At 41.5% G+C, this 18699-nt stretch overlaps 1 protein-coding gene across 5 annotated transcripts in view; it reads left to right on the top strand.

Annotated features, from left to right (window-relative positions):
• Positions 1-1399: 1399 nt before the first annotated feature.
• LOC115121467 (myc box-dependent-interacting protein 1) overlaps positions 1400-18699 on the top strand; it is a 50396-nt gene continuing 33096 nt past the window's right edge. For 4 of the 5 annotated variants that reach the window (XM_065019621.1, XM_065019617.1, XM_065019619.1 and 1 more), the window contains exons 1-7: positions 1400-1711; positions 6801-6881; positions 6973-7027; positions 8385-8479; positions 12689-12784; positions 12954-13067; positions 13415-13507. In XM_065019621.1, coding sequence (XP_064875693.1) covers positions 1625-1711; positions 6801-6881; positions 6973-7027; positions 8385-8479; positions 12689-12784; positions 12954-13067; positions 13415-13507 — 621 coding nt within the window. In that variant the 5' untranslated portion in view covers positions 1400-1624. Of the gene's footprint in view, positions 1712-6800; positions 6882-6972; positions 7028-8384; positions 8480-12393; positions 12431-12688; positions 12785-12953; positions 13068-13414; positions 13508-18699 lie in introns of those variants that run through there. The other variant, XM_065019618.1, reaches the window with a different exon arrangement.

Genomic DNA, 18699 nt, shown 5'->3' with positions numbered 1-18699 from the left:
TATAGTATATATAGTATATATATATAGTATATATAGTGTGTATAGTATATATAGTATATATAGTGTGTATAGTATATATAGCGTGCATAGTATATATAGTGTGTATAGTATATATAGTATATATAGTGTGCATAGTATATATAGTGTGTATAGTATATATAGTATATATAGTGTGCATAGTATATATAGTGTGTATAGTATATATAGTATATATAGTGTGTATAGTATATATAGTGTGTATAGTATATATAGTGTGTATAGTATATATAGTATATATAGTGTGCATAGTATATATAGTGTGTATAGTATATATAGTATATATAGTGTGCATAGTATATATAGTGTGTATAGTATATATAGTATATATAGTGTGCATAGTGTATATATAGTGTGTATAGTATATATAGTATATATAGTGTGTATAGTATATATAGTATATATAGTGTGCATAGTATATATAGTGTGTATAGTATATATAGTATATATAGTGTGTATAGTATATATAGTGTGCATAGTATATATAGTGTGCATAGTATATATAGTGTATATAGTGTGTATAGTGTATATAGTGTGTATAGTGTGTATAGTATATATAGTGTGCATAGTATATATAGTGTGTATAGTATATATAGTGTGCATAGTATATATAGTGTGTATAGTATATATAGCGTGCATAGTATATATAGTGTGTATAGTATATATAGTGTGCATAGTATATATAGTGTGTATAGTATATATAGTGTGCATAGTATATATAGTGTGTATAGTGTATATAGTATATATAGTATATATAGTGTGTATAGTATATATAGTGTGTATAGTATATATAGTGTGCATAGTATATATAGTGTGCATAGTATATATATAGTGTGCATAGTATATATAGTGTGCATAGTGTATATAGTGTATATAGTGTGTATAGAGCATATTTGAAGACGAATATAGGCCAAACCCTTTCCTTGTGTTTTGTCGTTGGTCCACAACTGTCACACACATAACTATACTGTCCATTCAGCACCACCACAGGTACCAAAGTTGTAGACTAAAAGTAATTCAGCACCATGGACAGCGCTATACCGGCTGCGTTCCCACATAATAAGTTACAGTACGTGGGTATGATGCAGTGACACTAACCTCGGTCTTTGTCTGTATCTAGCCTATTGTTTTGGTCTGGTAGTGTTTCCGTACTGATTTTACAGTACTTCCTCACACAGTAAAAAGATAAGCCGAGACATTAGTCCAAAAGCTAGACTTTAAATTGTATTTGGTGAGCTGAGCAAAGCAATGTCGCCACCAAGTGCATAAAGGACAAACTACAGTGGTAAATACTGGATGGAGCAGTGGGCTCCGTGAGCTTGTCGCTTTAAGGAGTAACCCTTCTGCATTGGTTATTGTTACCATCTGACGGACATAACGGTAGGCCACCCTACGCATAGCTGGAAACTGGAAAACCATTCGCTGGGTCTGTTCGCCACACACAGACACCCGTTCCGAAACGTTACCGTTACAAAGGCCTACTATCACGAGTGGTGACTACTTTTTCCGTCGACGTTGATGTCGCTTCTTCCTCGGTAGAGAGTCGTTATTTTTCTTATATTGAATCGAGAGCTTATCGGAAGACAAGATGGCAGAGATGGGGATGGGGAAGGGGGTTACTGCGGGGAAACTTGCCAGTAACGTGCAGAAAAAATTAACACGGGCCCAAGAGAAGGTAAGATATTGAATAACGTAAATGCGTTATTTTCCGTTATATCTGGTTCCATCCAAATGACATCACCGGAGAGGACTCAATGACGCATCATCATGACCGTCAACCTTTAAAAACCTAGTAGGCCTACGGTCGTCAGGATATGTCCTTAATTCATCCGTTATTTCATTACACTCATCCCTTTTAACAGTAGACCTATCGGCCGCAAACATGTAGATATGCATGCAGAAATTGAGCGATGTAAGTAATTGTATAGCTAAACCAATTTTATGTTCTGCAAATTAAATTAATTCACTGATCTGGCCTGCTATAGTGCAGTGCATATTCAATAACAATATTGTCGATTGCATTCCATGCATTCCGTTTCCGGTTAGATTTGATATACAGTAGTTAATTTAAAATGTAATAAAAAGCCTAATTTAGCTGTAATTCAAATGGTATATGACCTGATGGTATTAGTGGCCTTGTATCCCTATTGGACAACAGAGGGAGGCAATGACTAGATGGGAGGTGGGGGATGGACAACATGTACAGTTCCTTGAGAAACGTTTTTAAAAACATTTTGTTGTGTTACAAAGTGGCGTTCAAATGGAATTTAATTGTCTTTTTTTTTGTCAACGACCTATCCAAAATACTCTGTAATGTCAAAGTTGAAGAACAATGTTTAAGAGGTATTAGAATACAGTATATGCAAGTTATTTGAAAAAAAAATATTTGATGGCTGCCAAATATGTCATGAAGAACCAACAAACTACAACAGTTAGTTGAATTAGTCTATATATAAGATCATTAGCACATGGTTGGGAGGGCTCTTTGATATGAATCTAGCCTATAGGTAGATTTAAATACAGGAGAAACACTTTTGACCTTAAAAATGACACGACAAATATATGTTAATAGTGAGTGACGTAAGGTTACACGGTAACACTTGACATCCAGTTTTTATACATGTGTTGTAACATTGTGATTATATTACAAATCAACAATGTTGTTACTTAGGACTTAGGAAAGTGCTTTATAATTGCATAGAAAGGGAGTTACTACGTACATCGGGTGGATTATATATACCTAAGGTATTTAAACTGGAACAAACATTTCCGTTACGGCTGCCAAAAAATCTAACTAACTGATTGGATTAGTTTTAGAAAATGTTATGTTATTATCTTTGTGTAGCATACGGTTAATCAATAAATGTAATAAATGTACATTCACAAACATAGATATTGAAAAAAAAAAATCTACCGGCAATAGAGCATGCTGGGAAATGTGATAATGTTGGGCATGGTTTCGATGCACAGTGATGTGTATGAGTTTCAGGACCCTATATTGAGGTAAAACTAGGCCCTCAGAATAATGCCTTATGAAATACGTATGTTATTGTGCAAAAAAAAAAAACGTTTTTTTACATATTCACTTAGTATCTGACTAGCTGGTCTGAAGGACCAAAAACAGATGAATGCAACAACCATGTCACTAACAAGTACAGTCATGGGGGTAACTACAATTTTTACTAAAAATGGAAAAGCCTTCTGGGAAATATTTGAATAAGGCTTTACACTAAGCAGTTTGTTAGTAGAACACTGTTCCAGTGTCTATATGTGTCCACAGAATCAACACTTTCAGTGTTGATTAAAAAAACAAAAAAAACAATAGATAATTTGCTGTGTTATAGCATCCAACTTGCTGTTTGCAATGTTTGCGAATGACTTTGAATTATTCTGCAATATTTTCAGGTTCCATAAAAATCTATTGCAGCTTTCAACCTTTTCAGTGGCATGTTGAAAGAGCCATACAGTAGTTGTGCGTCACAACTTATTTATACTTCTCTGTACAAAATATCATTAGTTAATTTGTTTTACTTGATTATGTACACCTGAGGCTATGCACTTTCAGGAGAATGGACATTTACATAATGTTCGCATAGAAATGTATTGAGTAGATCCAATATGACTGTCAGATAGCATAGGAGATTGTGTGTGCTCTATTCATTGTATTTATATCTTCAACATTCAGTTCAAGATACAGTTCTGCCATTATTTGAAGGCAGCCAATCTAATAATATTCAAATATTTATAAAAAGTATTTGCTTTCTGAGATCTGTACTAGAGGTCGACCGATTATGATTTTTCAACGCCGATACCGATTATTGGAGGACCAAAAAAGCCGATACCCATTAAATCGGACGATTTTTAAAAATGTATTTTTAATAATGACAATTACAACAATACTGAATGAACACTTACTTTAACTTAATATAATACATCAATAAAATCAATTTAGCCTCAAATAAATAATGAAACATGTTCAATTTGGTTTAAATAATGCAAAATCAAAGTTTTGGAGAAGAAAGTAAAAGTGCAATATGTGCTATGTAAGAAAGCTAACGTTTCAGTTCCTTGCTCAGAACATGAGAAGATATGAAAGCTGGTGGTTCCTTTTAACACGAGTCTTCAATATTCCCAGGTAAGAAGTTTTAGGTTGTAGTTATTATAGGAATTATAGGACTATTTCCCTCTATACCATTTGTATTTCATTAACCTTTGACTATTTGATGTTCTTATAGGCACTTTAGTATTGCCAGTGTAACAGTATAGCTTCCGTCCCTCTCCTCGCTCCTCCCTGGGCTCGAACCAGCAGCACAACGACAACAGCCACCATCGAAGCAGCGTTACCCATGCAGAGCAAGGGGAACAACTACTAGAAGGCTCAGAGCGAGTGACGTTTGAAACGCTATTAGTGCGCGCTAACTAGCTAGCCATTTCACTTCGGTTACACCAGCCTCATCTCGGGAGTTGATTGGCTTGAAGTCATAAACAGCGCAATGCTTGACGCACAACGAAGAGCTGCTGGCAAAACGCCCGAAAGTGCTGTTTGAATGAATGTTTACGCGCCACCTGCTTCTGCCTACCACCACTCAGTCAGATACTTGTATGCTTGTATGCTCAGTCAGATTATATGCAACGCAGGACACGCTAGATAATATCTAGTAATATCATCAACCATGTGTAGTTAACTAGTGATTATGATTGATTGTTTTTCATAAGATAAGTTTAATGCTAGCTAGCAACTTACCTTGGCTTACTGCATTCGCGTAACAGGCAGTCTCCCTGTGGAGTGCAATGAGAGAGAGGCAGGTCATTATTGCGTTGGACTAGTTAACTGTAAGGTTGCAAGATTGGATCCCCTGAGCTAACAAGATGAAAATCTGTCGTTCTGCCCCTGAACAAGGCAGTTAACCCACCGTTCCTAGGCCGTCATTGAAAATAAGAATGTGTTCTTAACTGACTTGCCTAGTTAAATAAAGATTAAATAAATGTATACATTTATTTTTTTTAATCGGCAAATCGGCGCCCAAAAATACAGATTTCCAATTGTTAAGAAAACTTGAAATCGGCCCTAATTAATCGGCCATTCCGATTAATTGGTCGACCTCTAATCTGTACTCAAATAGTTGTAGTCAACTCCAAAGTAGCTATTTGTTTCCCCGGGAAAAAATTGTTCCTCTCAACAAAGCATAGTTATCTATTATACTGTAAATTATCTACTCTGAGACTGTCTTTGTGATCTGGGGTTTGAACTGAATCATCTGGGGTCTGAACTGAATCATCTGGGGTCTGAACTGAATCATCTGCGGTCTGAACTGAATCATCTGAAGTCTGAACTGAATCATCTGAGGTCTGAACTGAATCATGTGGGCTCTGAACTGAATCATCTGGGTTCTGAACTGAATCATCTGAGGTCTGAACTGAATCATCTGAGGTCTGAACTGAATCATCTGAGGTCTGAACTGAATCATCTGGGGTTTGAACTGAATTATCTGGGGTCTGAACTGAATAATCTGGGGTCTAAACTGAATCATCTGGGGCCTAAACTGAATCATCTGAGGTCTAAACTGAATCATCTGAGGTCTGAACTGAATCATCTGTGGTCTGAACTGAATCATCTGAGGTCTGAACTGAATCATCTGAGGTCTGGACTGAATCATCTGGGCTCTGAACTGAATCATCTGGGTTCTGAACTGAATCATCTGAGGTCTGAACTGAATCATCTGGGGTCTGAACTGAATCATCTGGGGTCTGAACTAATAATGTGCCAATGTTTTTTGATTGTATCTTGCATGGCATTTCCCAGAAGAGAATATTCCACAAAACATTGTATCCTCGGGTTAGTCTTTTTGCGTACTGAGGATTTCAAGCTTCCTGTATAGATCGGTGACGAGCGTGTCCTTTTATTTGGTCAAAGTCCACGGTGAAACGAAAATGACCATTCCACTTTTTAAAGATTTTCACTGAACATCAGGTACTGTATATCATCTATATAACGTTGATATAGTTTGATCTGGGATAGAAAGGTATTTTTCTCAGGGTTGAGAATGCGATCATGTTTGTAAGAGTTCCATGTAAAGATTGTCATAATCGGGGGCCATCGTTCTCCCCGTAACAGTTCCTTTCATTTGAAGGAAAAGGGCACTTCTACTCATAAAACAGTTATATTTGACTACCAGCTCTTTTATTTTACCTTTCTTTAACTAGGCAAGTCAGTTAAGAACAAATTCTTATTTTCAATGACGGCCCAGGAACAGCCTGTTCAAGGGCAGAATGACAGATTTGCCACTAGGCTACCCTGCTGCCCCCAGAATGACAGATTTGCCACTAGGCTACCCTGCTGCCCCCAGAATGACATAGTTGCCACTAGGCTACCCTGCTGCCCCCAGAATGACAGATTTGCCACTAGGCTACCCTGCTGCCCCCCTCTGCTAGGTGTCTGATACATGAGGAGCTAGGCCAAGTCTGTAGGGCGTACCTGTATATCTCCTGTATACATGAGACAAGGATTGTTTTACATATGTACCTCTCCTGTATAAATGAGACAAGGATTGGTTTACATATGTACCTCTCCTGTATAAATGAGACAATGATTGTTTTACATATGTACCTCTCCTGTATAAATGAGACAAGGATTGTTTTACATATGTACCTCTCCTGTATAAATGAGACAAAGATTGTTTTACATATGTACCTCTCCGGTATAAATGGCCAGGATAAAGATGAATGTTAAAGGTATGTCTTTGTTCAATGTATTTTTTTCCCAGGTAATGCAGAAGTTGGGTAAAGCAGATGAGACCAGAGATGTTGCATTTGAGGAAGGAGTGATCAACTTCAACAAACAATATGTAAGAGTCAACAAACAATATTAGTCTTTTAAAACATGACTCCTCCAACAAACATCTGTGTACAATGAGATGTTTTATGTTCCCTTCTCAGACAGAGGGATCCAAACTGCAAAAAGACCTTAGAGCTTACCTGGCTGCAGTACAAAGTAAGATTATCACTTCATCGAGACTCTAACACGCTGACTACTCCGGGCACGTACGTGCACCCGCGTGCGCATAGTTGATTTTGTCCATTTTACTGGACCCATTTGGAGTCACACAAAACCATGTGTTCTTTACTCTGACAATTACACCTACAGATAATCACTTCTTCTTCTTCTATGGATTTGAATTGGCGGTTGTCAATCGATTTTAAAGTGCATTAGCACCACCAACTGGACTGGAGTGTGAACCTCCAGTTCATCTCTCAATCACCCACGTGGATATAGGCTCCTGAAGAAAAACAATGAGGAGATGGGAGAGGCGGGACTTGCGGAGCGTCAAGCGTCAAAAATAGAGCCAAGTTCTATTTTAGCGCCTGGTTACGCAGACGTTCGTTGACGCGCGCGAGCAGTTTGGATGAAATGACTGAATAGCATGTATATGTAAATATTTTGCAATGCTCGTGTAACAGAACGCGACGGTGTGGAAGCATGTTAGGGCTGGATTCCCAGATTAAGCTTAGTCCTGGACAAAAACTAATTCTCAATGGAGATTGTAACAGTTAGATGCCAGGTGTTGATTGATGTTTAATGCAGAAACATGATTCGATAAGACACTCTGCCCTCATGCTATCTGCCCTCATTGTATCAGCCCTCATGCTATCTGCCCTCATGCTATCTGCCCATAAGTCTTTATTTTGGTCTGTACAATCCTCTCCAGTGATACCTTTCTGTCTGTCTGTCTGTCTGTCTGTCTGTCTGTCTGTCTGTCTGTCTGTCTGTCTGTCTGTCTGTCTGTCTGCCTTTCTGTCTGTCTGTCTGTCTGTCTGTCTGTCTGTCTGTCTGTCTGTCTGTCTGTCTGTCATGTCTGTCTGTCTGTCTGTCTTTATGCCTGGTCTGTCTGTCTGTCTGTCTGTCTGTCTGTCTGTCTGTCTGTCTGTCTGTCTGTCTGTCTGTCTGTCTGTCTGCCTGTCTGTCTGTCTGTCTGTCTGTCTGTCTGTCTGTCTGTCTGTCTGTCTGTCTGTCTGTCCGCCTTTCTGTCTGTCTGTCTGTCTGTCTGTCTGTCTGTCTGTCTGTCTGTCTGTCTGTCTGTCTGTCTGTCTGTCTGTCTGTCCGCCTTTCTGTCTGTCTGTCTGTCTGTCTGTCTGTCTGTCTGTCTGTCTGTCTGTCTGTCTGTCTGTCTGTCTGCCTGCCCGTCTGTCTGTCTGTCTGTCTGTCTGTCTGTCTGTCTGTCTGTCTGTCTGTCTGTCTGTCTGTCTGTCTGTCTGTCTGTCTGTCTGTCTGTCTGTCTGTCTGTCCGCCTTTCTGTCTGTCTGTCTGTCTGTCTGTCTGTCTGTATGTCTGTCTCTCTGTCTGTCTACAGCGATGCACGAATCCTCCAAGAACCTTCAGGAGTGTCTGTCTGACATGTACGAGCCGGAGTGGTACGGCAAAGATGACTTGGACTCCATCGTTGAGGTCAGAGGGCATCTTTAGTTATCACAACTAAAGTCACATTCATTTAATTCACTGACCCATCCTTCTATCCTTTCTCTCTCTTCTTCAGCCCCTGCAGTCTCTCAGCCCTCAGTCACTCTCTCTCGCCCCCTGACTGTGCTCTCTCCCCAACTCTCTCTCTTCCTCCCCCACACACACTAGGGTTGAATATTTTCCCGCTATTTTACAAATGTTCCATCCCGAGAATAAATCACTTTGCTACTAGATAACCCAGTATTTCCTGCTGAAATCGGAAGTGTCATTCAAAAGCATTCTAAATGATTCTAAAGCATTCTAAAGCATTCTAAAGGATTCTAAACGATTCAAAAGCATTCTAAAGCATTCAAAACCATTCTAAAGGATTCTAAAGCATTCTAAAGCATTCAAAACCACTCTAAAGCATTCAAAACCACTCTAAAGCATTCAAAACCATTCTAAAGCATTCAAAACCATTCTAAAGCATTCAAAACCACTCTAAAGCATATAAATATGTCTGCATTTGATCAGACCTTTGATCTGCGTGAACATTCTAACGAGCCTAAGCAACAACAACAACAAAAAATGTTTTTGTCATTGTGCTGTTATCCAATAAATATATGATGTAGACTACTGCACATTATGCACGACAGAAAAACATAATGTAGCTACGCTCTCTTGGGTAAATCAGTAGGCTAATCTTTTTACGGGTGAACTGTATTACTGTACTGTATTATATTATACCGTGTTATATGGACTGGAATTACACACATCATTCAAACCGTGATGAAGCAGGAGAGAGAACGTGTGATTAGGTTGCAGCACATGCATCCTACACAGTTACAAGTGTAGGCTAGCAAATGTAATAACAGTTTTGAAATCTGTTGCATATCTTTCATAATATCTACCCTAATGTCAGTAGCCAACCTCCTCTTTCTCTCGCTATTGCTTCATTCATTCCTTCCTCGCTTTCACGAGTTAAATGAAAGGAGTTTTATTGTCCTTATCTTTACCGATCTGATGACATGCTTGAATAACATAGGACAAGAATTAGATGCAGAAGGCTTTCACTTCTCTTCAAGAAGATTGAATGGTTATGGGTCTGGATTAATAAATGCTATAGTCTACCACCATCTGAATGGTTATGGGTCTGAATTAATAACTGCTATAGTCTACCACCATCTGAATGGTTATGGGTCTGAATTAATAACTGCTATAGTCTACCACCATCTGAATGGTTATGGGTCTGAATGGTTATGGGTCTGAATTAATAACTGCTATAGTCTACCACCATCTGAATGGTTATGGGTCTGAATTAATATCTGCTATAGACTACCACCATCTGAATGGTTATGGGTCTGAATTAATAACTGCTATAGTCTACCACCATCTGAATGGTTATGGGTCTGAATGGTTATGGGTCTGAATTAATAACTGCTATAGACTACCACCATCTGAATGGATATGGGTCTGAATTAATAACTGCTATAGACTACCACCATCTGAATGGTTATGGGTCTGAATGGTTATGGGTCTGAATTAATAACTGCTATAGACTACCACCATCTGAATGGTTATGGGTCTGAATGGTTATGGGTCTGAATTAATAACTGCTATAGTCTACCACCATCTGAATGGTTATGGGTCTGAATTAATAACTGCTATAGACTACAACCATCTGAATGGTTTTGGGTCTGAATGGTTCTGGGTCTGAATGGTTATGGGTCTGAATGGTTATGGGTCTGAATGGTTATGGGTCTGAATGGTTATGGGTCTGAATTAATAACTGCTATAGTCTACCACCATCTGAATGGTTATGGGTCTGAATTAATAACTGCTATAGTCTACCACCATCTGAATGGTTATGGGTCTGAATGGTTATGGGTCTGAATTAATAACTGCTATACTCTACCACCATCTGAATGGTTCTGGGTCTGAATGGTTATGGGTCTGAATTAATAACTGCTATACTCTACCACCATCTGAATGGTTCTGGGTCTGAATGGTTATGGGTCTGAATTAATAACTGCTATAGTCTACCACCATCTGAATGGTTATGGGTCTGAATTAATAACTGCTATAGTCTACCACCATCTGAATGGTTATGGGTCTGAATTAATAACTGCTATAGTCTACCACCATCTGAATGGTTATGGGTCTGAGTTAATAACTGCTATAGTCTACCACCATCTGAATGGTTATGGGTCTGAATTAATAACTGCTATAGTCTACCACCATCTGAATGGTTATGGGTCTGAATTAATAACTGCTATATTCTACCGGTCGTGCACCGGGGGTCGATGGACTCCAAGTGGAGTTTCAAAATGGGAATAATTGGACTGGACTTCTTTTGCGTGTTGCATGAGTGCGTTGAGTGCGTTGAGTGCGTTGAGTGCGTTGGGTGCGTTGAGTGCGTTGAGTGCGTTGAGTGCGTTGAGTGCGTTGAGTGCGATGAGTGCGTTGAGTGCGTTGAGTGCGTTGAATGCGTTGAGTGCGTTGAGTGTAGGAGACTAAACTTAAGAACTGGAGGCCTGTGGCATTGCTCTGTGTGGACTAAAATATATTTGCCAAGGTCCTTGCTAACAGACTAAACTCCCATTTGTACTCTATAGTACACAAGGACCGGATATATTGTGTAGCAGTGTCTAATCTGAACTTTGGACTGGTCTCTCTAGACCAAGAGAAAGCTTTTGATAGAGTGGATCATGAGTATCTGTTTGGGTTCGGGAGAAAGATTTTTGGCCTGTGTGAAGATGTTGTATGCTCGGGTGTCATGTTCGGTCAAGGTGGGAGGGAGGCTCAGCAGGCCAGTCTGGGTGATGTGGGGCATTAGACAAGGATGCCCTCTATCAGAAAAGTTATCTACACTAGCCATTGAACCTTTTCTAGGCCTCCTACGCAGGAGACTGCAGGGAGTGTGTTGACAGGCATAGCAGTGTCGACGTATGCAGATTATGTTTCTGTGATGGTCAGCGATGGGCAGGATATGGTGTCCGAGGGAGTTTCGTCAGCTAAGGTGAACTGGGGCAAGAGCAAAGCTCTGTTATGTGGGGCATGCAGGGATCGGACCCCCCCTCTGCTTCCAGGGGGTTTGCAGGGGCGGCAGGTAGCCTAGTGGTTAGAGCATTGAGCCAGTAACTGAAAGGTTGCTGGATCGAGTCCCTGAGCTGTCAAGGTAAAAATATGTCATTCTGCTCCTGAGCAAGGCAGTTAACCCGCTGTTCCCCTGGTGCCGAAGACGTGGATGTCTATCATGTTGACAGAAGTAGGAGCTGTACATATGTTTTGAGTAGGAAAGTTTGCCATCAGACCATAACTTTCATAGCATGCTTCTGGTTCTGGTCTATCTTACCAACAGATTACTATTTTAGCTGCATTTAAATCTCATTCTGGGATTCGAAATAAATAACAACACGGCAGCCCTGCTAATTGAAATGACCGTTGAACAGCTTCCCATATCCCAAACTGCAGCCCTGCTAATTGAAATGACCGTTGAACAGCTTCCCATATCCCAAACTGCAGCCCTGCTAATTGAAATGACCGTTGAACAGCTTCCCATATCCCAAACTGCAGCCCTGCTAATTGAAATGACCGTTGAACAGCTTCCCATATCCCAAACTGCAGCCCTGCTAATTGAAATGACCGTTGAACAGCTTCCCATATCCCAAACTGCAGCACTGCTAATTGAAATGACCGTTGAACAGCTTCCCATATCCCAAACTGCAGCTTTATGTCCTTGGCTCTCCCTCTCCTCTGTGACATCATCTGTTTCCCTCCTTCCTGTTCATATCCATTGTGTTCTTCTCAGTAACTACCTATACTTTTGCTATGCTTTCTATCATCTGTGCTCATTCATTCATTCATGCTTTATTTTGTCTTTCATTTTGTCCCTTCCCTGTTCTCCACATCCTTCTCTCTCTAGTGTAAATAAAGGCTTAGAGAAGAAACAACTTTGAGGTAAATAAATAATTTGTGTTTTACTCACTCAGTGGAAGTGATAGTACTAGGAAGTTCTATTAGGTCATAGCTTCAGGGTTATTTAAGGAGCTGAATGGTCGATACACATTTGAGGTAGGCTGCCATTCAGCTGCACTACTTTGAGGTAGGCTGCCATTCAGCTGTACTACTTTGAGGTAGGCTGCCATTCAGCTGTACTACTTTGAGGTAGGCTGCCATTCAGTAATTTAATGTCGACTTCCTTGTTTCGGGTTGCAGGACACTGATGTTCTGTGGACCGACTTCCATCAGAAGCTGGTGGATAATGCTTTGATATCTATGGACACGTATCTTGGACAGTTCCCTGATATTAAGGTATGATCGTATCTTAGACAGTTCCCTGATCTTTAAGATAGTTTCCTCATCGTCGTGCTCCCTTCCTGAGGACTAGCTTTGAGTACAGCTTTGAGTACAGCTGCCTTCATCAAACTGCTTTCATCACTTGTGTGTGATGAGGCGTGCTCGTCTTCTTCTTCTTCTTCAGTCTCGTATTGCAAAGCGTGACAGGAAGCTTGTGGACTACGACAGCGCCAGACACAACCACTCTTCTACCAATAAGGGGAAGAAAGGAAAGGACGGGGGTATCAAGATCACCAAGGTAACAAGACCTCTCCCAGCACTGGATATGTAGCCCTTTTAATCCTGCGTAATTCTGCAATTAATATCAATCTGTTGTCTCTGTATGCCAGTAATTTACACTGAACTAAATACGTGTAAATCTGTTGAAAATACTCCCTCTCTCTCTCTCTCTCTCTCTCTCTCTCTCTCTCGCTCTCTCTCTGTCTCTCTCTCTCTCTCTCTCATTTCTCTTTCACTTTCGTTCTCTCTCTCTCTCCCTCTCTCTCTCTGTCCCTTTCTCTCCCTTTCTCTCTCATTTCTCTCGCTCTCTAATTTCTCTTTCGTTCTCTCTCTCTCTCTCTCTCTCTCTCTCTCTCTCTCTTCTAGCCAGCATCTCTGTTGGAAAGGGCCACACCGGTTTGGGCTCAGGGCATCCTGTCAGCCCACAACATTGCTCAGAGTAACCTCTCCAGGAACCAGGTGGGTCCACCACCTCTCTCAGCCACCCTGTTGACTACTGCTGTCATTGGGACTCAACACTCTATTTTAGTCTGTAGACTGCCTACAATAGCTTTAGACCTTTAGAAAGAGCCCTCATTTTACACCGTTTCTTTCCCAGACACAAAACCTTTGTCTTCAGACAATCGGAGTTATGGTTTGCTATGTATGACCGACCCGGTTCAAATTAGTCTTATGTAGAGACTCAGAGCTACAAAATGGTATGTCATACACTACAGTTGAGGAACAATGGGAAAGTAATTCTGCTTTGAATGCTGATTTTATTTTATTTTTAATGTCCCTTGAATGTTTTGGTACCTACCGGAGAGCTCTTCTATGTCTACACTCATTCAGCATCGTTCACACCCTCTTAAGCTTTAGCCCCACCTTTCTCTTTATGGCTTGATCCGAGCGTTCTGGCCTAACAACATCAGTCAAGCATCCAAGTTAATTAACAGAGTTAGCACCCAAGTTAACAGAGCGTTGGTGACTGCAACTGTGCTGTCAGATGGTCCGTTTGTAAATTCAGAGTGTTTTGCGTTCAGAGCGCACACTGGACGCTCGGGCCGATGAGTAGGGTTGATACGAATGTTCTGACCTCACAACGGCAGTCAAGCACCCAAGCTAACTGGCTAACATTGGCTAACTTGCTAGCTACTTCCAGACACATAATGAGAGACTCTACTCTGACCACTTTACTCGCCCGAGCCGGGCTAAGCTGTTTTTATGTTATCCAGAGTGTTGGTGACTGTAACGGTGCTGCTGGCAACAATTTAATTACGCTTTTTTGCCAATGTTTACTGACACCGGCCATATTCAACATGTGTTGAGCGTTTGTAAATTCATCAGTTATTCTGCGCTCTGGCACACTCAGACAAGAGTGCTCTGTTATTCGGAGTAGATGGCCAGAGCTCTGCTATTCGGAGTAGATGGCCAGGCTGAATTGATGTAAGCACCCAAAATGGTTACTTGCATAGTGGAGTATTTTGTTAAGACATGTAGCTAGCTAGCTAAACAATGAACCATAATCACAACTCAAACAGTAGTTGGCAAGTAGTTAGCCTCTAGTTGACCAGTACTTGGTCAGTATTTAGCCAGTAGTTGGCCAGTAGTTGGCTAGGAGTTTAATAGTAGTTGACTAGGAGTTGGCCAGTAGTTGGCTAGTAGTTGTCCAGTAGCAGTAGGCCAGTAGTAGTTGGCTTGTAGTTTGCCAGTAGTAGTTGGCCAGTAGTTGGCTAGTAGTTGGCCAGTAGTTGGCCAGTATTAGTTGGCTAGTAGTTGGCTGGTAGTTCGTTAGTAGTTGGCCAGTAGTTGGCATTAGTTGGTTAGTAGTTGACCAGTAGTTGGCCGGTAGTTGGTTAGGAGTTTAATAGTATTTGGCAAGTAGTTGGCCAGTAGTTGTTGGCCAGTAGTTGGCTAGTAGTTGTCCAGTAGTAGTTCGCAAGTAGTTGGCTTGTAGTTGGCCAGTAGTAGTTGGCCAGTAGTTGGGTAGTAGTTGGCTAGTAGTAGTTGGCTAGTAGTAGTTGGCTTGTAGTTGGCCAGTAGTTGGGTAGTAGTTGGCTAGTAGTAGGTGGCTTGTAGTTGGCCAGTAGTTGGGCAGTAGTTGGCCAGTAGTTGTCCAGTATTATTTGGCCAGTAGTTGGCTAGTTGTTGGCCAGTAGTAGTTGGCTTGTAGTTGACCAGTAGTAGTTGGCCAGTAGTTGGCAATAGTTGGTTAGTAGTTGGCCAGTCGTTGGCTGGCAGTGGGTTAGTAGTTGGCCAGTAGTTGGCCATTAGTTGGCTTGTAGTTCACCAGTACTTGGCCAGTGTTTAGCCAGTAGTTGGCTAGTAGGTGGCTAGTAGGTGGCTAGTAGTTGACTAGTAGGTGGCTAGTAGGTGACTAGTAGTTGGCTAGTAGGTGGATAGTAGTTGGTTAGTAGGTGGTTAGTAGGTGGATAGTAGGTGGATAGTAGGTGGTTAGTAGGTGGTTAGTAGTTGGATAGTAGGTGGTTAAAAGGTGGATAGTAGGTGGATAGTAGTTGGATAGTAGGTGGATAGTAGGTGGTTAGTAGGTGGATAGTAGGTGGTTAGTAGGTGGTTAGTAGTTGGATAGTAGGTGGATAGTAGGTGGTTAGTAGGTGGTTAGTAGGTGGTTAGTAGTTGGATAGTAGGTGGATAGTAGGTGGCTAGTAGGTGGCTAGTAGTTGACTAGTAGGTGGCTAGTAGGTGACTAGTAGTTGGCTAGTAGTTGGTTAGTAGGTGGATAGTAGTTGGATAGTAGGTGGATAGTAGGTGGCTAGTAGGTGGATAGTAGGTGGATAGTAGGTGGCTAGTTGTTGGATAGTAGGTGGATAGTAGGTGGCTAGTAGGTGGATAGTAGTTGGCTAGTAGGTGGCTAGTAGGTGGCTAGTAGTTGACTAGTAGGTGGCTAGTAGGTGACTAGTAGTTGGCTAGTAGTTGGTTAGTAGGTGGATAGTAGGTGGATAGTAGGTGGATAGTAGGTGGATAGTAGTTGGATAGTAGGTGGATAGTAGGTGGCTAATTGTTGGATAGTAGGTGGATAGTAGGTGGCTAGTAGGTGGCTAATTGTTGGATAGTAGGTGGATAGTAGGTGGCTAGTAGGTGGCTAATTGTTGGATAGTAGGTGGATAGTAGGTAGATAGTAGGTGGCTAATTGTTGGATAGTAGGTGGATAGTAGGTGGATAGTAGGTGGCTAATTGTTGGATAGTAGGTGGATAGTAGGTGGATAGTAGGTGGCTAGTAGGTGGATAGTAGGTGGATAGTAGGTGGCTAGTAGGTGGCTAATTGTTGGATAGTAGTTGGATAGTAGGTGGCTAGTAGGTGGCTAATTGTTGGATAGTAGGTGGATAGTAGGTGGCTAGTAGGTGGCTAATTGTTGGATAGTAGGTGGATAGTAGGTGGATAGTAGGTGGCTAATTGTTGGATAGTAGGTGGATAGTAGGTGGATAGTAGGTGGATAGTAGTTGGATAGTAGGTGGATAGTAGGTGGCTAATTGTTGGCTAGTAGTTGGTTAGTAGGTGGATAGTAGTTGGATAGTAGGTGGATAGTAGGTGGATAGTAGGTGGCTAGTAGGTGGCTAGTAGGTGGCTAGTAGTTGGTTAGTAGGTGGCTAGTAGGTGGATAGTAGGTGGATAGTAGGTGGCTAGTAGGTGGATAGTAGGTGGATAGTAGGTGGCTAGTAGGTGGATAGTAGGTGGATAGTAGGTGGCTAGTAGGTGGATAGTAGGTGGATAGTAGGTGGATAGTAGGTGGATAGTAGGTGGCTAATTGTTGGATAGTAGGTGGATAGTAGGTGGATAGTAGGTGGCTAATTGTTGGATAGTAGGTGGATAGTAGGTGGATAGTAGGTGGTTAGTAGGTGGATAGTAGGTGGATAGTAGTTGGATAGTAGGTGGCTAGTAGGTGGATAGTAGTTGGATAGTAGGTGGATAGTAGGTGGTTAGTAGGTGGATAGTAGGTGGCTAGTAGGTGGATAGTAGGTGGATAGTAGGTGGATAGTAGGTGGATAGTAGGTGGATAATTGTTGGATAGTAGGTGGTGATAGTAGGTGGATAGTAGGTGGCTAATTGTTGGATAGTAGGTGGATAGTAGGTGGATAGTAGGTGGTTAGTAGGTGGATAGTAGGTGGATAGTAGTTGGATAGTAGGTGGCTAGTAGGTGGATAGTAGTTGGATAGTAGGTGGATAGTAGGTGGTTAGTAGGTGGATAGTAGGTGGCTAGTTGTTGGATAGTAGTTGCTTAGTAGGTGGATAGTAGGTGGATAGTAGGTGGATAGTAGGTGGATAGTAGGTGGCTAGTTGTTGGATAGTAGTTGGTTAGTAGGTGGATAGTAGGTGGATAGTAGGTGGATAGTAGGTGGCTAGTAGGTGGATAGTAGGTGGATCGTAGGTGGATAGTAGGTGGTTAGTAGGTGGATAGTAGTTGGATAGTAGGTGGATAGTAGGTGGATAGTAGGTGGCTAGTTGTTGGATAGTAGTTGGTTAGTAGGTGGATAGTAGGTGGCTAGTAGGTGGATAGTAGTTGGCTAGTAGGTGGCTAGTAGGTGGCTAGTAGTTGACTAGTAGGTGGCTAGTAGGTGACTAGTAGTTGGCTAGTAGTTGGTTAGTAGGTGGATAGTAGGTGGATAGTAGGTGGATAGTAGGTGGATAGTAGTTGGATAGTAGGTGGATAGTAGGTGGCTAATTGTTGGATAGTAGGTGGATAGTAGGTGGCTAGTAGGTGGCTAATTGTTGGATAGTAGGTGGATAGTAGGTGGCTAGTAGGTGGCTAATTGTTGGATAGTAGGTGGATAGTAGGTAGATAGTAGGTGGCTAATTGTTGGATAGTAGGTGGATAGTAGGTGGATAGTAGGTGGCTAATTGTTGGATAGTAGGTGGATAGTAGGTGGATAGTAGGTGGCTAGTAGGTGGATAGGATAGTAGTGGATAGTAGGTGGCTAGTAGGTGGCTAATTGTTGGATAGTAGTTGGATAGTAGGTGGCTAGTAGGTGGCTAATTGTTGGATAGTAGATAGTAGGTGGATAGTAGGTGGCTAGTAGGTGGCTAATTGTTGGATAGTAGGTGGATAGTAGGTGGATAGTAGGTGGCTAATTGTTGGATAGTAGGTGGATAGTAGGTGGATAGTAGGTGGATAGTAGTTGGATAGTAGGTGGATAGTAGGTGGCTAATTGTTGGCTAGTAGTTGGTTAGTAGGTGGATAGTAGTTGGATAGTAGGTGGATAGTAGGTGGATAGTAGGTGGATAGTAGGTGGCTAGTAGGTGGCTAGTAGGTGGCTAGTAGTTGGTTAGTAGGTGGCTAGTATGTGGATAGTAGGTGGATAGTAGGTGGCTAGTAGGTGGATAGTAGGTGGATAGTAGGTGGCTAGTAGGTGGATAGTAGGTGGATAGTAGGTGGCTAGTAGGTGGATAGTAGGTGGATAGTAGGTGGATAGTAGGTGGATAGTAGGTGGCTAATTGTTGGATAGTAGGTGGATAGTAGGTGGATAGTAGGTGGCTAATTGTTGGATAGTAGGTGGATAGTAGGTGGATAGTAGGTGGTTAGTAGGTGGATAGTAGGTGGATAGTAGTTGGATAGTAGGTGGCTAGTAGGTGGATAGTAGTTGGATAGTAGGTGGATAGTAGGTGGTTAGTAGGTGGATAGTAGGTGGCTAGTTGTTGGATAGTAGTTGCTTAG

This window comes from Oncorhynchus nerka, linkage group LG1 (genome assembly GCF_034236695.1).
Source record: "Oncorhynchus nerka isolate Pitt River linkage group LG1, Oner_Uvic_2.0, whole genome shotgun sequence".
In the NCBI taxonomy this organism is placed as follows: Eukaryota; Metazoa; Chordata; class Actinopteri; order Salmoniformes; family Salmonidae; genus Oncorhynchus; species Oncorhynchus nerka.
The sequence above is the reverse complement of the archived record's forward strand: the minus strand, read 5'-3'. Positions and strand labels throughout refer to the sequence as shown.